The 20,066-nt window shown below is 52.1% G+C and overlaps 5 protein-coding genes across 5 annotated transcripts; 4 read left to right on the top strand and 1 right to left on the bottom strand.

The window, feature by feature from the left end:
• Positions 1-562: 562 nt before the first annotated feature.
• BBA_04197 (uncharacterized protein) lies at positions 563-1,186 on the top strand (the record flags this gene model as incomplete). The annotated part of the gene is made up of 1 exon (XM_008599294.1): positions 563-1,186. One exon carries the CDS (start codon positions 563-565, stop codon positions 1,184-1,186), a length of 624 nt encoding a protein of 207 aa, XP_008597516.1.
• A 1,444-nt stretch (positions 1,187-2,630) lies between these two features.
• BBA_04196 (Cytochrome P450 CYP504A6) lies at positions 2,631-4,385 on the top strand (the record flags this gene model as incomplete). Its single annotated transcript, XM_008599293.1, has 4 exons — positions 2,631-2,852; positions 2,929-3,562; positions 3,610-3,938; positions 4,014-4,385. The coding sequence occupies 4 exons, from the start codon at positions 2,631-2,633 to the stop codon at positions 4,383-4,385; spliced, it is 1,557 nt and encodes a 518-aa protein (XP_008597515.1).
• Positions 4,386-5,754: 1,369 nt separating this feature from the next.
• Positions 5,755-7,654, bottom strand: BBA_04195 (RNA recognition domain-containing protein; the record flags this gene model as incomplete). Its single annotated transcript, XM_008599292.1, has 6 exons — positions 5,755-6,935; positions 6,992-7,273; positions 7,331-7,399; positions 7,454-7,459; positions 7,515-7,559; positions 7,624-7,654. The coding sequence occupies 6 exons, from the start codon at positions 7,652-7,654 to the stop codon at positions 5,755-5,757; spliced, it is 1,614 nt and encodes a 537-aa protein (XP_008597514.1).
• Positions 7,655-8,818: 1,164 nt separating this feature from the next.
• Positions 8,819-9,642, top strand: BBA_04194 (uncharacterized protein; the record flags this gene model as incomplete). The annotated part of the gene is made up of 4 exons (XM_008599291.1): positions 8,819-8,939; positions 8,998-9,111; positions 9,164-9,280; positions 9,335-9,642. The coding sequence occupies 4 exons, from the start codon at positions 8,819-8,821 to the stop codon at positions 9,640-9,642; spliced, it is 660 nt and encodes a 219-aa protein (XP_008597513.1).
• A 1,279-nt stretch (positions 9,643-10,921) lies between these two features.
• Positions 10,922-19,831, top strand: BBA_04193 (protein of unknown function FMP27; the record flags this gene model as incomplete). The annotated part of the gene is made up of 1 exon (XM_008599290.1): positions 10,922-19,831. One exon carries the CDS (start codon positions 10,922-10,924, stop codon positions 19,829-19,831), a length of 8,910 nt encoding a protein of 2,969 aa, XP_008597512.1.
• Positions 19,832-20,066: the final 235 nt, after the last annotated feature.

Genomic DNA, 20,066 nt, shown 5'->3' with positions numbered 1-20,066 from the left:
GCGACCTCGCACGAACGAACGTCCACGACAAATCGATCCTGCGGCGGTTGCTCGGTGTAGCGTCTTTTTAGTAACCATGCGCAGTACTGGGAGGACCATGCCTCTATTTATCAATTGGAAACCAAATGGGAAAAAACTGCAAGGAGAAGGGGAGCTCCACCATCCCATCTCAATCCCCGGCGGTTCGCTGAGATAATTACGAGATACGATACGGATGGTTGAGCAAGCGATCGCCCCGCCTGGGGCCCTGGAACAATAGAGCCCTGCGCCACCATTTCTCGTACTGACCGTATCGTGAAATTCAAGGCCGATCATCATGGTGACCAGAGCGCAAGTTTGTGGCGTCCATCGGCTGAGTTCAGTGAGGCTGACACGCCTTGTCCAGCTTTTCTAGACGCGATGTCATGACGAGCAAGAATTATTATATAAAGACGAAGCTATATTCGAAACATGGAAATTTCTTTATACGAACAAGATCGACTGTGCATAGCCCAACTATCAATCCCAAACAACCATCACGCCATTCAATCGCAGCCGGTCACAACTTTCTTATAGACTCATAATGGGCCGCACATTCGCCATACACAAGCCTGCTTTCAAGAACTCGTATACAATTACTGGTCCTAGCCGTGATGCAGCCACGACAGAAGACGTCCTCTTTGTCAAATTACGCCCTGCACTCAACAAGAGTCCATTTCTCCTCATATGTGATGGGCCGGATGCAAATTTTCCTGTCGTGGCCGTGTCTTACTTACCACCCTTTGCGAAGCACTTTGCAATCGGGCGGGGACTTCCCGCAGCGGCGGACAAGCCAGTTCCAGACATGGTCTGGGAGGAGCTCTGCATGGCGCATTCGTCCGGAAAAAAGCACACCTGGACGATGAATGCCGCTGGTGAGGGCGGTTGTGATGGCCTACGCACCAACCTCGTCTGGACGCGGACACGCAGCGTCACTGTCGACGGCATGGTTCGGCCGCCGCTCAGCACGCGCAACTGGAAGCTCACGGAAGCCCCGTCCAAGAGGGGCCGAGCCGGTGACGAAGCAAAAGAGTCGATTCTGGCAGTCTTTACCAGCACCGCGCAGATGGGTAAATGCGGCAATCTGCAAATCAACGTGGACCATGGCCGAGAGTTTGACCTGATGGTCTTGATCACTTGTCTGTCACTGTACTCGTCTGGAAGATGAAAATTTCATCTTTGCAGGAAACGCGCATATGCGCCGGCACATAGCCAAAACTAATGCCGAACTTGCAGCCAAACACTCCGGTGATGTGGATATGACAGACATGGGACATGCAGCACCTACCATCAATTGCCCAAAGGCCAGCGCTAGTATCTGGTATGAATGTTCGAAGGCTACGGAGCGGTCACTCGCAAAGACAAGAGCCAATTACCAATTAATATACAGATTATAGGAACTTGAATTCTACCGGTGGATCGTAGCATACTGATGTACCTTTGGCATTGACTACTATGAAGGTTCTACTGATAGCCATCGTATCAGTCAATGGCTCGTTAATAACAGAACCAGCAACAAAATCAAAATCAGGTGAGACACCGGGAGCAGCAACGGAGTTCTATAAACACGAACAGCAATAAAAAAACCGAAAAACCGAGACATCAGTAGCAACGTAGTTGTGGGTTCTTTATTACACAGGCTCGGCCTGATCCATGCGGTCTCCTTGAACTCTCGTCCAGTCCAGTACTAATAAGTAGTTACATTCGAGCTCAGCGTACTAGGTAGTTGGAATGTACGCCCTTGCTAGTGGGTAAAAATAGCGGTTAAAGTCCAATGTTATCCAAAGGAATTAGCACAAAGACGTTAACCGAGATGGAATGCGGTTTCGGCAAAACAATTTTGATTACTTCCGACATTTTCTCCCTGTGATCCGGCCCTCGCCAGTCGTCCCATTAATCCGATGTAAGGCAATAATGACAAGAGCGCGATCGGTTAACGGAAATGGAGCTGGTAACTGGCGGCAAAAGTGGATTGTGCATATTCGAGTTCTTGCTCGGCCCACCAGCTCATCGTGCTAAACGGACCTCGCACGTGATCCGGGGAGTTGGACCTTCAAAAGATACTTTCACTTGCTCCAATGGTTGCATAGAAAGTCAAGTATCTAGAAACAACAGCCGGTGAAGTAGTTATTCGGCTGGTCTTTTTAGTATGATGAACATGCCCACTTAGCAAGTCTCACATATTCCGACCGGAACCAAACAAACTACTGCGCCGCGCCCACCATCAGATTGTCGTATGCCTGCTAGCTCCCTTTGTGCCTCCATTGCAACGTCAATATGCATGATGATGCTGGTCTTCCGTACCCTAAGACTGGGATTCCGCGGCTCCTGACTGGACGGAGGCCCCCCTCACTAAGACCTTCCCGTTGCCCTCGGTACGTACCCCATACCCGTTGGGCATGTTCGGTGTGGCATTTTATCTGTGTGTGTGTGTGAGTGAGTCTGAAGAGTGGTTCGGCGCTGGGAAACGTCGGAGTAATGAATTGGCCAAGCAAAGGGCAGCCAGCAATTTGGCATAAATATGTTCAAGCCGCCGGTAGCCATCCCCCTCAAGTCTGTCATTCGGACTCGAGAATCTAAGCGCTCCGTCAACCACCACTACATCACTCACCATGGCATCCTACGAAGTCATTGGCATTGCCGTAGTCGCGGTATTCTATTTCATCTTCAAGTTCCTCAACGCCACCGACACGCCCAAGATCAAGGGTCTGCCCGAAATCCCCGGCGTGCCCATCTTTGGCAATCTTATACAGCTGGGAACCGACCACGCTCGCGTCGCTCAGAAATGGGCTGCCAAATACGGTCCCGTCTTTCAAACTCGCCTCGGAAATCGAGTAAGTGCTATCCCCCCCAAGTGTCAATGTCCGCATCGAGTTGTCCATGTTGAACTCTTTTTCTAATGATTTCTAGCGCGTCATCTTTGTCAATTCCTACGACTCGGTGAAGCACTTTTGGATCACGCACCAGTCGTCGCTCATCTCGCGCCCAACCTTTCACACCTTCCACTCGGTCGTGTCCTCGTCGCAGGGCTTCACCATTGGCACCTCGCCGTGGGACGACTCGTGCAAAAAGCGCCGCAAGGCAGCGGCCACGGCGCTCAATCGGCCCGCTGTGCAGTCCTACATGCCCATCATCGACCTTGAGTCCATGGCGAGCATCCGAGAGCTGCTGCAGGACTGCGACGGGGGCCGCCGCGACGTTGATCCCATCTCGTACATGGCACGCTTCGCCCTCAACACCTCGCTCACCCTCAACTACGGCTTCCGCATCGAAGGCTCTGTCGATAGCGCCCTCCTTCACGAGATCACCCACGTCGAACGCATGATTTCCAATTTTCGCTCCACGAGCAACAACTGGCAAGACTACGTCCCACTGCTACGCCTCTGGAGCAAGCAGAATACCGAAGCGCACGAGTTTCGGGCCCGTCGCGACAAGTACCTTACAGACATGTTAACCGATCTCCAGCAGCGCATCGCTGATGGCACGGATAAACCATGTATCACTGGCAACATTCTTAAAGATCCTGACGCAAAGCTTAATACGGGTACGCTCTGGCCTCGCACTTTGTAATCGTCGATAAAAACTGACTAGGGACAGCTGAACTCAAATCAATCTGCCTCACCATGGTCTCTGCTGGCCTTGATACTGTGCCTGGCACCCTGATCATGGGCTTGGCATATCTGTCTACACCGGCGGGTCAAGCTGTGCAAGCCAAGGCTCTCGCTGCGATCCAGGAAGCTTATCCCAACGGCGACGCCTGGGAAAGGTGCCTTGTCGAGGAAAAGGTCCCTTACGTCACTGCCCTCGTCAAAGAAACATTGCGGTTCTTCACGGTCATCCCTATCTGCCTCCCTCGTACCAATATCAAAGACATCCCGTATGAGAACACTGTGATTCCTGCCGGCACCACATTCTTCATGGTATGTAGTAACATCAACACCGATTCTCTAGTCCATTTTATGTGTTTGCCCGCGCTAACAAGTACCCCCTTGCAGAATGCCTATGCCGCTGATTACGACGACCGCCGCTTCAAGATGCCGGAGCAGTTTATCGTCGAGCGGTTCCTTAACGACCACGAGGTCGGCACGCCGCACTACGCCTACGGCGCCGGTTCCCGTATGTGCGCCGGCTCGCATCTCGCCAATCGCGAGCTCTTCACCGCCTATGTCCGCATCATCACCGCCTTCCAGCTCACCCAGGCCGACAATCCGGCCGACCGCCCGGTCATGCACTGCCTCGACTGCAACAGCACGCCCACGTCGCTGACTCTGGACCCCAAGCCCTTCCAGATGAAGCTCAAGCCCAGAGACGCCGAGCAACTGCAGCAGTGGATCGCTGAGGCGGAAGAGCGCACCAAGGATCTTTGAAATCGATATCCGATGCGGAAGCCAAGCCCGGAGGTGTGGGGGTACCCGATCGTGTACTTTGGAGCCGCTCGATTGCGCGAGTCAGGCGCAGCTTTGGCTTTCACAGCCAGAGACCACGGACGGCCGAATTTTGCCAAACCGATTTCGAAAAGTCATAGAACTCTGTGCCTATTCTGAAAGTGTGGAAACATGTCAGACCAGTTTAAAAGCCAAGAGATTTCCCTGGGAAGGTTGGAAGAGCTGTTATGGTGTAGATGGATATTTCCCACATATTGGCATTTTGTCATTTCTAACATCTGGGTTGTAAAATTCGGCCCTCCATCTTACGACACTATTGGAGGGAATAAATAGAAACAGATACTGAAATTATGAGTCAATCTGCCAACACGCCGGGCGCTTTGACTTTTTGGTGCTATCCCACTTACTGGTGACCCTTGTGTTCTTTCTGAGTGGAAGCGCCGAGAAGAATAGTTCGAAGTGCCGCCCCCCCCCTTCATGACAGACAATGGCTTCGCTTTCATCCGGACACGACTCAATCGAGGATATATCATTCTTCGGCTTTGCAGAGCGGGGTCATAGCGAATAGTAGGGCTTTCTTAGCAGGGTACTTTAATAGTAGTGGCTTACGATGTGAATACAGAGGTACTACGACAAATCCGCCACTGTCAATCTTGTACAGAAATACAAGAATCATTCAGCTTTAGGTGGTAAAACCAAAATGTTACTGTATAATGGTGCGCAGAATACTTCTGCAAAGTCTCATAGCGAATAAAGGGGTAGAAAAGAGAGCCATGACACTTTTTGCACGCCTCAGCTGGAAAAAAAAGGAAACAGAACGAAAATATGAATATCGCCGAGTCAAGTAAAGGAGGAGATACTAAATGGATAAGAAAAGGATAATAGGTAAGAAACACAACGAAATTAAAAAAAAAGCCCTCTCCAAGCACTCGAGATCGTCTGCCCAGCACTCCCCCTTTTCAACTTCCAGCGAATTAAATCCTTCAAGCGGCCACAGCCTTTCCTCCCACTAGCAGCGAGGTGAGATTTCGTCAAGATCATCGAGAATTCGTTCCATCGTCGTCGCCCGTAACAGACATGAGTCGTTGCTGTGCCATGAAATGCGCCCTCGTCCGTCTCTTTAAGTTCATCAAAAACGTCAACGAAGATGCGGGCTTTCAGGTAGAAAAACCTTTAGTCTTTTTTTTTTTTGCTGTGAGATGCAACCGAATAAACTTTTCTGTCTGAAATAGCAGCGAGCGTCTCCCTGCTTGGGAAAGGCCATCATCTATAGTCGTGAAATCAAAAAGCAGAAAATATGGGCGAGGGCTAAATTTACAATCTCTCTTCTTGTCTCATTTTCGCCTTCCGTTCAAGGACGTCCCTGACGTCCCTTCTTGACAGTGGTCCAGCCATCCTCGGCAACAGTAGTGGCATCGCCGGCCTCGGAGGGAGCAGCGCTCTGCTGAGCGCTGGCACCGTTGGCACGTGGTCCACGGGTATCATTGCGACCGCCTCGGGGAGCGCCGCCGCGGCCACCACGGCCACCACCGCGAGGGCCGCGCTGGTCACCAGAGGCTGATCTCCAGTTGCCAGCCTCGGCTGCCCTTGGCTTGTGGTTGTGAGCACCCTCTTTAGCCTCATGAGGCTCACGGTTACGCACGGGAAGCTGCTTCTCGCCGCCATTTTGCTTCGGCTCGGCATCCTTGGTCTCGGTAGCTACAGAGGTGCCTTCCTCAGCGGCCTCAGTGACGTTCTGCTTGGCCTCGCCGGCGTCCTGTTTGACCTCAGTAGCGTCCTGCTTGGGCTTGGCCTCAGCCTCAGCCTCAGCCTCCTTAGCAGCTTGCTTCGCTTGACGACGCTCCTCTTTGGCCTTTTCATCAGCCTCGCGCTTCTCCTGGATGGCCTGCTGGCGCTTCACTTCAAGTTCACGCTCGCGAGCAGCGGTGTCAATGGGACGGGCAGCACCAAAAGGGCTGGCCTTGGAATCGCCAGTGGGAGCGGCAGCGTCGCCGGACTCGGTAACAGTACGCTTCTGGAGGTTGAGACGCGGACGGCTGGCAGGCGCGGGAGCGGGAGCGGGAGTGGGAGTGGCAGCAGCAGAAGCCGCGGGGGCGGGAGTGGCAGCATCCTCGCCTCCCTCCTGGGAGGGCGACTGCTTTCCAGCGTCTGGGCGCATGCGGTCGCGCCATTGGAAATCTTTTTCGGCGGCAGTGGGGCTTCTCTCCGTTCTCTCGGGTCGGTCAGGGCGAGGGCCACGGAACGATTCACTGCGCTCACCCATACCCTCGGGGGCAGGGCGAGGAGGACGGCTGCCATCGCGACCGCCAAATTCTTGTGGTGGGAGAGGGGCGAGGGGTCCACGACGTTCCCAATTGATCTCGCGAGCAGGGCCGCGGCTCGTCTCGAGAGCAGGATCGCGCATTCTGCGCTCACCACCAAAATCGGAGGGCTGGCGGCTGCCACCACGGCCGGGAAGATCCGGTAGGGGACCCTTACGGGTCCAGTCGCCAAGGTCGCGGGAAGAGTCCATGCGGCTGTCACCACTACGGGCTGCATTTGCGTTAGTAGAGTTCAAGGGAATGGGCTGCGCATACGCGAATACTTACGAGGATCGGCAATCTTGATCTTGATCATACGTCCCTGGAAAGACTCGCCATCGAGCTGAAGGGCCTTCTTGAGGCCTTCAAGGTCGGTGAACTCGACATAACCGAAGCCCTTGGGGCGCTGCATTTCGCGGTCTTCAATGATTCGAACACTAACAATCTCACTTCCGGCAAAGAAATCGGTGACAGACTCAACCGTTGCCTCGTAAGAGAGGTTGCCGAGATGGGCAGTGAAGGGTGGGCGGTCGGGAAGCGTCTGAGGAGCGCTTTCGCGAACAGAATAGCCTGGCATCAAGTTAGAGAGACGCCTTTTCAAAACACTGTGGATAACGATGCACTCACCTCGGTCCTGCCAGGACGAAACAGCGCCACCAGGGCGGGGTCGGTCGCTCGAGGGGAGAGGCTGAGTGCCTAATTTATGCTGTTAGTTTCAATCGCTGCGACTCGGATGCGGCACGACTCTACCGGTAACTAGAGATCTGTTAGCACATGAAGCATGTATTCTTGACGCAAAGTCGTCACTCACCATAAGTCTCCTCGACCTCATCAGCCCACGAGCCACCACCAAAACCTAATCCAGCCGTCAGTATATCAACAGCATATCGACGCGGGTTGCGCTTGGAGTTGCGACGAACCAGAATCAGTCAGAAAGTCCCCCAGGGACATAGTCTGCTGTTGCTTCTTCTTGGGAGCTGCAAGCAGGGCATGTCAGCATTGATCCGAGGCGAGAAGAACGGGTTGATATGAACGGACCCATGATTGCGGCGTAAAATAACCACGCGCAGCGGATTAGGTGACCGGTGCGCGTAGGTGACGAAAGTTAAGAGGGGCGAGAGCCGACCGGAGCAGCTCTTGCGGGAAATTGAGAAATCGGTCGGAAACAGACGAAGGCGACAAAGATGGAGGACCAGGATTGTCGAGATTCGAACGGAAGGCGATAGTAATGGGACCCCGATAGCGTTACCGTGTCTGGGGTTGACGAGTCGAAATTTGCTCGAACGTGGGAAAAAAGACGAGGCCACCAAGGGCCACAGCCACGGCCACAGGAGGGTTGCTTCAATTTTCCATGGTTGAGTGGGAGGCGCTAGCCTTTATTAGGAGTAGCGTTCTTTGAATGTTTGGTGGAACCACCGTATTGTTGACAAAATCCCAGCTAAGCGGTTGTTGAGCCACAGTGAAAGCCACAGCTCATAACACAGAACAACCACATGCAACTTGATAGCTTCGTGCAACTAGAAACCGATTTCAACGGAAGTTCATAACATCGTGCGATGCTATGGGAACTAGCTTGTTGTGTCCATTGTATACCTGTTTTCTTCTTCAAGTATGTATTGCTATGCCTACCACTATCTGCTTATTACAACATTGGCGGCGAAACATTGTGGAGAAACAGCCAAACCCATCAAGACAGAAAAGATACCCAAACATAAAGGATACAGTTATGGGCTCAAAGATTTTGTGAAAGTACTTTTATCGAACGCTGATCAAGTGATAGTCACCATGTCGACCTAAACTTCCTCTGTATTGTCATCTCCTTCACTCATGGGTGGGGCTACGTGGTAACCCTTAGGTGAGCTCCGATTGGCTACACTGACCAGTGGAAGAAATACGCGACCCTGATTTTCGAGGCCCATCTGTCTGCCTCCCGCATTGTACTCATTTGTATCGACTTGTCTGCGGTCTTGTTCTATAACTTTGTATATTGACTGCTGATTGACCGTGTCATATTGTTGTGAAATCTAGCTTGTATCTCGAATTCTTACACCAGCGGATTTTCGTCTAGCGCAAGCCCTTGTGCGTCGCACCTGGCGCGCCGTTTCTATCTTCCCCATGACTTCACCATCTGGTTCCCAGGACTCGCAAGGTCTGGTCCAGCGCAAACGGCAAGGTTTCTTCTCACCAGAACTGACTGAACTTGTCTTTCCGCCTTTCAGAGTTGGGTTCTGGGCTGGTATGTGGCCACGACGACACAGTCAATGAGAAAAGATGCTCACTTATGACTCAAATAGGGACTGTGGGAGTATTGGCTGGCGTTGGCGGAGCTATCGCTAGAGATACAAACCCGGTCATCAGTGGTTCCATAACTGGTATACAATGGTTTACCCTTGGCACCACTTTCTGGTGTATGTATTGACTGACCAATCCAGCCTCGAGCATCCGCTGACAGATGCACAGTCTCTAGAAGCCTAGCTATGCGTGCATTTGGCAACCAGGAAGTAATGCGATCTTCGGACAGAGTCATGATAAGTGCAATCGCCGGAACGACTACCGGCGCTGTGTCGGGGCTTTTACGTGAGCAACTAACCGGCCAAACTGAAGGTCTTTGCCTATATTAACCTGCAACAGGGGGTCCTACAAAAATCATACCAGCCATGATCATGTGGGGGTTAATGGGGGCTGGAGGACAGATGCTCGTACATCGTCATGAAGCCAACCAGCTGAAACCCAAAACGGAAAACGGTCCCGGATTCTGGTCACGACTGAATCCGCTAAAGAAACTCACGGACGAGGAGTATATGGACATGATGAGAGAAAAGAAACTAAAGCTCGATGTCGATATCTCGCTAATAGACGACCGGATCGCAGAGCTCAGGGCACTGGAGCACAAGGCGCGGGAAGCCGAAAGTGCGGCGGCCTCTAATGAGCAACATTGAGCCAGGTCGTCGAGGACTTGGCACTGGAAGCTTGGTGTATCATTGTAGTGTGAGTGTATGAATATATAGTTTTGGTGCGAAATATAAGAGCTGCTAGAAAGCCGAAATTATAACCTAATAGCCATAGTTAGCTAACGCGATTCCCCTTTTATAGTCAATTTTACATTGACCTGATTATGAGGTGTCATATGTTGCAGAAGCTCTAGTTATCGTAATCAGTTGAATTACAATTTCGCGAGCTCCCTTTTTCTTCGAGTAGCCATCGCAGACGTCACCAGGCTGTGCCTTATGCGGGCAGGCCGTAGCATCCTGGTATGCGCCACAACAGACACAATTCGTACGCGACAGCCGGTTGGGCACGTTGACACACTGGCGACGTGGAGCTGTTGATCATATCAAAAAGGACGTTATTTTCTTGTCGATGCCAATGCTCGCGATGCAGTAAATAAATAACCCGGCGCCTGGAATTTTCCTTAGCGCCACGCCATAATTGTGCTAACCCTAGGTACCTATGTACCTACCTAGGTAGCGCCAAACGTCATCATTGCAGCGACCTGGGGCGCCACTGCATCCGCCACAGCATGCCCGCTAAAACCATCAAACCATTTACCCAGCCCAGCGATGCTCAGCTCAGCCTACCAATCATTCGTGCAGCCGCTACACTGCATACCCCAGCCTGCTTGGCGCCCTCCTCGTCTGCTCTGTCTCACTCTGTGTACAATACTGGACAAGGCCCGCCGGCTTGTTTCCTTTTGTCATCACCATTCCCCAACGATTCCCGGCCCGCGCGAGAGAACAACATTCGCCGGTATTGACTTTTCGCAGCCAGGCGGTAGACTGCGGTAGCTAACCATCGAGCCGAGCCACCCGGGGTGCCCCATTCCGCTAAAAGAGGAGACTGTCATTATCAGTACTCTCTCCTGTAGCTCCCCCAACGTTGGGATCCGCGCTCCGTCGACAACTTTCTTCCCCGCGCCTACCTTCACTTGCGCTCGCCGACTTGACCATCATCTACAGCTTTGGGACTTCGCACTTTTGCGGTGTCTCTTTTGTCGCCGTGGTGCTTCGTCTTCCTCGGTCCAAACGCCTCCGATCATCCCTCAGCCATGCCTCGCGCCGCTTCTAGAGCTTGCTAGAGCGTTTGGGGGGATCGCTAGACTGCTCACGCCGGCTCGCCCATCTTTCGGCTCTAAATCTAGATTACCAAGAGTGAAAGAACCAACACGGCTCATAGACGGAGCTTGTCTGCGCTGCCAGCCACCCACGCTGCGAGATAACCATGGCTCTCCTTAACCCGACCTTTCTACTCGGCGTCATCGTTCTTCTCTACCTGTCGTCCTTCGTACTCTTCGCCGTTATTCGAATTCTCACCGGTATATCGATCCAGCGAATAGGATACCTGTCGTTACGAAGACTCGCCTACACCCCTACGGATGGCTGCACGGTGGAAATTCGCAGTTTGGGCCTCCACATCCATCGTCCAACCTTTGCGCAGCCGACGTGGCTAAGTATCGTCCTGAACGAGCTTGTTGTTACCCTCAACGTGCAGGAGCTCGAGGGAAAGAAGTGCCGTGAGAATGGTGACGATAGCAATGCCACAGGTAGTGAATCTGAGTCTACCAATGGCCAAGTTCCAAAGATACGCCCCTCGCTGCAACGAGATGCCAGCACGCCTCCAGGTCGCGATACCTGGAAGCAGCTTTCCAAAATGAAAGACAAGATCAAGAGAATCCATCGAATGGTGAAATGGCTCAGAATGATCGATGTTATTGCGACCAACTCTACCATCCACGCTGTCGACGTGGGTAATATTCAAGTCGGAAGCATTACGTTGGCAGTCGACACGCGAAACAAAAAGGTCGACCGTGCTCGATTTTTCCATCAAAAATCGAGCTACTACAAGCATGGGCATCCAGCTGAGTGGATCGTGACGGTCCGAAGTGTTCTCTTCACAGCGGATGGAAACGAGTCGCTGGAAATATTGGACAATGCACTGCTTAGTGTGCACGGCTTTCTTCACCACTCCAGGGAGGGCTTACGTGATGCCACTGTGGCCTTGAAACTCGGCCGTGTTCACATACCGTATGATGATTTGGAGCTGTGTATGTCTCATTATCACCGGTGCCGAAGGCGGACTACCTTTTACGAATTCAAGCATTCCGTCGATGTCCCCATTCGGACGCCTCGGCAACCATCAGACATTAAAGAAAAGGACGAAGCTGGCCAAGAGACTCCCAAGGTTACACCAGGATCTCACGAATTTTTCAACTCAATTCTTCGCGGAATCAAGGAAATACAATTTGCGGTCAGCTTTATCAGCGTCAACAAGAGAGCACATTCGGTGCAACCCAATGCTCAGCCAGTATTGCTCAGTGCTTCTATGAAGGAATTTGGTGTTGATCTCCATAGATTGGATCCAAACTCGCCTTCGCACAGAATGTACTTTCCTCCCAAGGATGTGGCCCACGAAGGACTCGCTGCAGCACTTTCACTGTCTGTTGGTATCGACGACGGCAATGGAAGACCAGAGCGCCTGCTGTACATTCCAATGGCTACGACGACGATACGCACGACTCTTCCCTCCAAAACGGTGCAGCTCTCGGATGACAAACATGGTAGCGTCGAAGAGAAGAACGCCAATATCTTGTTCGCCAACTCTGTCGTCACCTCGCCCTCAGTTGACCTTGACCCGGCACACCTTCCACTTCTGATTGCGCTGCTGCAACCAAAACCCAAGCCCCCCAAGCCAAATCGAGATTCCCGCAGCAGCCTCATGTCACGCTATTTGCCCAAAGCGAACATGAAGTTCTCATTACACGAGCCCGTTATTCGCATCAAGCTCAAGACACTTGAAAAGACGGATGATCCCGACGATTTTGATCTCATTATCTCGTCCATATCATCCATCTCTCTTGATGTGGAGTCATCACACTCTCCACTCGAGGACATGCATTATTCTCTGGACGGTGCTATGCGTATTCAATCACATCAACTATACTATCACACCAATTCTGGAGACAGGTTCAACCTCATCACTACCGAAGCTACGGAACTCAAAGTGCACCTCGCAGCCAATCCCGACGTATCTGTCAAAGTTAATGGCCTCATTCAATCCCTCGCAATCAGTATGGTGCGCCCAGAAATCACCGATGGTCTTCACCAAATCGTCCGCCAACTTCGCATCGATGTTGAGCCTGAGAAGAGAGCCACTCCAAAAAGCATCAAACATAGAAATCTGCTGCGCCGAGCACCAGATTGGCTGCTCCGATGCCATCTTGAAGCGAAAGATTTTAACATCGAAGTAGCTGGTATCGACGAAGACATCTCAGACGATACTCGTGGTGTATCTGTTCATCTTGACACCATCGCCGCGGAGTATCGTGCCCACCGCTTGGACGGACTGCATCGCCGTTTGCCTAGGAGAAGAGCTCACAGCAGATCCATAACGCAGTCCGATTCCGACATGACACCATCTTCTTCGCCACGCATTAGACGCAAGGGTCAAACACACGGCGACGGAAGGAGATTGTCTTTCAACGTCAGGGGCGCTGAAGCGCAGATTATGGAAGGCATCGATCGGCTCGAAGTTGAGCCTTTTGTCAACATCCCACGCCTCGAGGTTCTGCTTTCGGCCGTGAGCGATAGCCACGGTCCCATGTTTAACGTGCAAGTGTCGGTGCGGACGATCATGATGCAATATTCGCTCCTTCGCCATTACTCAGTTGGTGTCGCTGCATTGACTTTAAGAAAGGCTTTTCTGAGACCCGGACGAGAAGCACCGCGAGCTCAAGAACCGTCACACTTCAGAGCAAACCGATTGTCCCCACCAAGCCGCTCCGGCGCAGACTCATCGATAATAACGCCGGAATTAGTCATTCTGGATGTCAAAGCTGCCCTGGTGCAGCTAAAAGCAGAGATGCCTTACGACCCACTCATCATGCTGCGCATTTATGGCCTGGAGGCTGGACGCCACAGATGGTCAACACCGTATATGACATCCACGCTCATTCGCTTCTACGTACAGCCTCCTAGAATGCGAAATGTCTGGGCTCGCATGATTGGCATCAAATCAGGCCGCCTCGACCTACGAGAAACCAGGCATAAGACGACAAATAGGCCTGTCGTGGAAGAACGACTCATCGACATCTCCACAGAAGCAATTCGAATTGCGGTGCCCCACGAGGTGATTGTCGCTCGCATCAGCGACAACATCGTCAATGTTGTCAAATCTGTGCAGCAGCTTCACCATCGCTTCAAAACTGGCACGAATGAGTACATCCTTGAAAAGAAGCCGGAAGGGCCGAAGCAAGTTCCAAAGATTGCTGTCCGCTCGCGCAACTTTCTGTTTGAGATCGAGGATGGAGCCTTTGAGTGGAAGCTGGGTATGATTTACCGCGCTGGTCGGCAGGAGCAAGTCCAGCGCTTGGCTCGTGATGAGGCTTTCAACCTGAAAATTAAAAAAGTGCAAGAGGAAGAAGCACGACGTGGCGGTAGCAAACTCCGTTCTCGATCTACATTCGCACGCGGCCGGGTCGACAACAATTCAACCTCTTGGTTTCGGAACCGCAGTGCCGATCCTTACCGTCAAGATCGTAGAGCTCGCTCCCCACGACGAGGCGGTCTTCCCACCTACGACCCAGAAGGCGGCAACCGCACTGTCAGTGGCGACGCAACAGTCAGCGAATCTGATGCTCGCGCTCACCTGGACATGTTTAATGCTCAGTCATGGAAGAAGCGGATCGATCAAGCATGTGCGACGTCACAAGAAAGCATTCGCGAGCTGCGAGAAACGTTCTGGGGACGGAATCACCTCCCTGATGATATCCAAGAAACTGAGAACATTCTAGAGGTACCACCACGACCGGCTCTCATGTCTACAATGATTTCCGACTTGCAAGTAATTATCGACAAGCCTTCGTTTGCCATGAAAGACCTTCCAGACTTCCTTTACAAGGTCGGCAAGGGCATGCCTCGTGACATGAAATACGGCCTCTTGGTACCAATGCACATTGCAATCAATATGAATGAGGCGAGGGTTACTTTGCGAGACTATCCACTTCCAGTGTTGCACATTCCGTGCCTGAGATCTGGGCAATCTTCGAGGCAGCCATCTGTCTCCCTCAGAACAAATTTCGTTCTGGCAGAAGAATTCCGCGGCATCGAATCTACAAGGCGAGTTCGTGTCAATGTCATCCCACCTAAGAGCAGCGACCCCGCAGCTTCCAACGAAGGTGGCTTTGCGATTGAAGTCCGACGAACAATGGGACCAGTGAAATCCTTCACGGATGTCTCCATGGATATCAATACAGCTCTGCCTACCCGAATCACCTGGAGCCCATGTTATCAGCCCGCTATACAAGACATGATGATGGCCATCGAATCGTTTACAAAGCCACCCATTGATCCATCTGAAAGAGTTGGTTTCTGGGACAAGCTGAGGCTCAATTTTCACTCTCGCATTCATGTAGCTTGGAAAGGCGACGGCGATGTACACCTCGCACTGAAAGGAACACGCGATCCCTATCAAGTGACTGGCAACGGTGCTGGTTTCCTCATGTGCTGGCGAAACGATGTTCGCTGGAACATCAATGCAGAAGACAACCCGAAGCAGTTCATGACAGTGGATAGTGGAGAGTATGTGTTGGCCGTACCCGATTACAGTCATCAAGTACGTGAATCGGCTAGAAGGCGGCTCGAGGATGGCAGCCATCTAGCTGAGGACAACCTCAGGCAGGCAACAGCTTTCAAGAAGGTAATCATGAAGCTCTCTGGCAAGGTACAGTGGCTAGCTGGCTTGGTATTTGAAAAGGAGATCGAAAATGGACATCGAAGCTTCGATTTTATCCCTCATTACAATGTCGTACTCAAGAATCCACACTTCGCCCACAACGACGGGAATCTTCCATACGATGCTTTTCGCGGCTTCAGAAGCCGGCATATTCACTTGTCGATTGCAGTGCGAGCCCCGGTCGATCGCGAATGGTTGTCTTCAAATCCGGAACCATCACGAAGCTACAACACAATTCATTTATCACCGCGCTTCTTCACGCACTTCTTCACGTGGTGGGGTCTCTTTAGTCAACCCATGTCTCTTCCCATCCGGCAAGGTAATCTTTTCCCTGGTCGAGAGAAAAGTAGCAAGAAGTTTGGCAGACATTTGGCCACAGTTAAGTATAGCATCTTGCTTGCGCCGCTGTTTCTGAGCCACATCTACAAGCACAAAGACGCAGAGGACTATGCGCAGAATGAGGCAGTATCAGCCACAGGTCTAAAGGTGCGCTTCGACAGTTTTATGCTCGATTTGCATCAGCGCCGAGAGGAATTCAACACTTTGGCGAAAACAAAGAACTCTCCCAGCAGGACTTCAGGCATCAAGATTCACGCTGGCCACCTTGATCTCGCAGCTGCGGACATCCGAGCTGTATCGGCAAGTTTGAAGGGGACAACGACTGAAGCGATCAAGAAGGGCTCCATCTCATCACTGATCACGGACCAAATAGACAATGACAAACCTGATCTTGCGCAGTTCACCATCCCTGACAACGACTTTAGTTGGATTGATATGGACGACTTTGTTGAATTAGACTGGATTTTGCCAACAGAGGCGCATCCTGACACTAAAATTCTTCCCCTGGCATACGCTCCAAGATTCACATATTTCCGGCAGACAGACATCGGTGGAGTCATCTCTGGCGACCCGACCCGAACAAGTCCGTTTGGCAATGAACCAACCCACTTCTGTCTGCTCAGTCAAGAAGACGACAACAAGAAAGTTCAGATGCAGCTGATCCAAGAGCGGCTTGATCAATTGGAGGTTCAGATGCTGTCCCACTCCCGCAACGTCGGCGAAGCTGAGTTGAAGCTCGTGCAGGCCACGACCAAGGACAGCAGTCTTGTGGAAGACTTTGATGCTCTGAAGCGACACACAAGTGTTCTCAAGGACAAGAAAGCCTTCTTAGAGAATATGATGGAGCAAGTTCGAATTAAGATTCGGAGCAGCGGTAGTCGCGCATTCACTCCGTCCTTGACCCGTGATCCGTCTTCGGATGACTCGAGTAGTGAAGATCAAGTGATGGATATTCCGCCTACGTCGCACTTTGAGAGCGAATTCAACAATCGGTTTGTGATTCACAATATGCAGTTGAAGTGGAACAATCTGCTACGGAATATTGTGCTGCGCTACATTCACCAAAACGGTCAAAGACGAGGCTTTGTGTACTACCTCTCCCGACGTGCAATCAAGTTCATTCTGGACATGGTGGATGAGCAGAACAAGACGAAGACGACGAATCCTGGGAAATCTCAGGCGACGCCGGCTGCCAAGTCCTCCCCAGCCACGCCTAACAACGGAAAGCAAGCCCCCCCAGATTTGGAGGATCGCATCCGAAGTATACTGGAAGATGGAAGGAGATTTTCTGCTACTTCTAATTTCGTCCCTAACGAAGACGGATCCATCAGCGGCACCATTGAAGACCTCGAGTGCGGGATCTCCAAGGACTTTAGCCCCCAAAATAGCTACCACGTGCGGCTTATTGCCCCCCAAATTCAGCTACAGAGTGACAAAAACAAGAAGCATGTGGTTCTGATCACTGCCAAGGGTATGGAGCTCAAAGTCGTTGAAGTCATGGATAAAGACCGCATCTCCGATACTGTCAGCGGCCTGGTCCAGCGCCGATTTCTCGTCAATATGGATAGTACTCAGTTCTTCGTCACCCATCAAAAGTGGTTCCAAACCCACCTGGTGTCGATGTATGCTGGAAGCAGATACGGCACACCTAGTGGCTCAGCCTGGCCTCCGTGGGTCCCGATGGAGATCATGTTTGACTTCCAAGCCGATCCCTTTGGCTTCAAGCGTGTTGTGCGGAAAACGTCTGCGGTGCTTCGCTTTGACAAATACAACACACTTCGTTTGAAGTACAACGCGGAAGTCGGCACCGAGGACAATGGCGATTCGGACGAGCAGGCTACGGAGTCGAGGACAGACAATCTCTGGATTGAATTCCCTCAAGTCCGTGTCCTGTGCAATTCGTCGCAATACTATGCCATGTACGTTATCGTGCTCGACCTGCTCATGTACAGCGAACCACTCGAGAAGACGAGAAGTGAGCGATTGGAAAAGATTATGCTGGCTTCCGATTTTAGCGATCTCAGCGGCGCACCGGCAATGGTGATGAAGCTGCAGGAGAGGATCAGGCAGCTGGAGGAGATCAAGATGCACTTCCAAGTATATTCCAAGTATCTAGACAAACGAGGCTGGGAAGAACGCCTGTTACTGGAGCGTGATTTGGCTGCTTGCGAGGATGAGTTGTTTTTCCTGATGAAGGCAACCACAACTTCACAGCGCAAGCACGATGTGAGTGCGGAATCGACACCGTTGGTGAAGTGGAGTATCGCGGCTCGTGAGATTGTGTGGCATCTCATTCAGAACACAAGTGAACCGTTGGTGGAGCTGCAGCTGAAGGATGTTGAGTACGATCGGACTGATAATTCGGACGGTTCTCATATGAACCTGTTCCGCGTGAAAAAGATTCTCGGACTGAACCTGCTCAAAGACGCAACCTATCCAGAAATCATTGCGCCGTATGTTGATGGTGAGAAGGCTAAGAAGAAGGACGGCGACGAAGACATGATTCGTGTGTACTGGCACATGCTTGACGCCATTGCCGGAATCCCAGTGATGGATAGTTTCGAAGTGAATTTGTTCCCAATGAAAGTCCAGCTGGAGCGCGAAGCTGGTCAACGCCTCTTTCAGTACATTTTTCCTGATATGGACGGCGAAAAGTCGTCTGCAGGTAAACCTGAGACGCCGGCAATTATCAGAACGGAGGCCGACGATGACGATACTGAGTCCCTTGCAAGCTCAACAGGCAGGCTAGCAACGTCAGGCGGTTTGACGGTGGACAAGGAAGCCAACTTCTCGACGCGTCCTGGGTCGCTAGAGCTACGACTTCGTCCAACACTGTCTTCTGTCGGTCCTGAGGAAGGTCCAAGTCCTAACAAGGCCATGAGTGTTCATTCTACCGAGAGCCAAAGCGGCTTTCGCCTGTTCCGATCCAGTGGAACGGGCAAGACGATTGGCAAGAAGTCTTCTCATGATTCATTGAGATCTGGCCGCCCTGGTGCCCTGGCTCGCGCTTCGACGGGCCTGTCGACAAAAGATAGTCGAGAGTCGGAGGCTAAAAAGTCGTCGCGTTTCAACAAGGGCAAGAAGGTGGATGACAAGCAATCTGACGATCTTAGCAAGATGATGGATCGTGCCAGCAATTACACGACTTTTGCCCACATCAAGATGCCGTCGGTTGTTTTGTGTCTGAGCTACAAAGGCAAAGACCAGCGCAACTTTGAAGACGTTCACGATTTTGTGTTTCGACTGCCGACGTTAGAATGGCAGAACAAGACTTGGTCGAACCTGGACCTGGCGCTGGCGCTGAAGAAGGCAGTTATGAAGGCGCTCATCTCGCACACAGGCGCTATTATTGGCAACAAATTTTCCAAGCACCGTCCCAACGCTGAGCAAAGAAGCAAGCTTCGCGAAATGGCCAACAGCTCGGTGCTGATTGCACCTGTTCACACAAGCGGTGCGGCTTCGACGTACGCTTGCAGCATCAATGACAGCGACGACTCGTCGAGCCTGTACGGCGCATCTCCGGTTGACTACTCGCGATCGCCACCGCAGTCGCGCGGTAGCGCTCACAACAGCGTTACACCGTTTCAGCGCCCGGAAAGCCGTGGTAGCAGCATCAGCGGCTTCAGTCAAATGACTGGTGGCTCCAGCCATGCTGGCGGAGGACAGGCCCCCGCGTTCCTGACTATGACGCCACCGACACCTGTGGATGCAAAAAACTCGGAAGGCGGTGGACTCGGCCTCGGTATCGAATACCTACGTCCGTCGTCTAGCGGCGGCGTTGCTGGCTCATCGCACCGGCGACTACTCAGAAACTTACCGGCGAGCGACAACCGGCCTGCCACCAGCGCGAGCACCATGAGCAGCCACGCAGAGAGCTCGGCCGCGGCGAGTGAAGGACGTCGGAAGAGCGGCGGTGGGGGGCTGAAGAGCAAAATTCATCTGTTTGGACGCAAGAGCCATAGAGAGAGCTCAGGCAAAACAGAGGACGACGAATCGGGCGATGAGGCGAAGAGCCGAGGCAAGCGATTGAGCTGGACACAGGGCCGAACAAAGACTGGCTAAATCATCAAGAGGTAAATTAGACAGTGTACGATATCAGTGAGATGCGTCTAATGGAGGGTTGGAAAGGAAAAGTTGGAAGCGGGCAGGGGTTACACGGCAAAGGGCAGACGGGGTATTTGGCGTTGAGTGGTATACAAGCGCCATACGCGCAACATCTTTTGTGGTTTGCTGTGTCTTTATTAAAAGGTTGGGCGGCTACCCCGAAAAGGGTATTGTTACTTTTTTGCGCATTCTT

The sequence above is a fragment of the Beauveria bassiana genome, assembly GCF_000280675.1.
Source record: "Beauveria bassiana ARSEF 2860 unplaced genomic scaffold BBA_S00009, whole genome shotgun sequence".
NCBI lineage: Eukaryota > Fungi > Ascomycota > Sordariomycetes > Hypocreales > Cordycipitaceae > Beauveria > Beauveria bassiana.
Note: the sequence above shows the minus strand (reverse complement) of the source record. Positions and strands in the feature narration are given on the sequence as shown.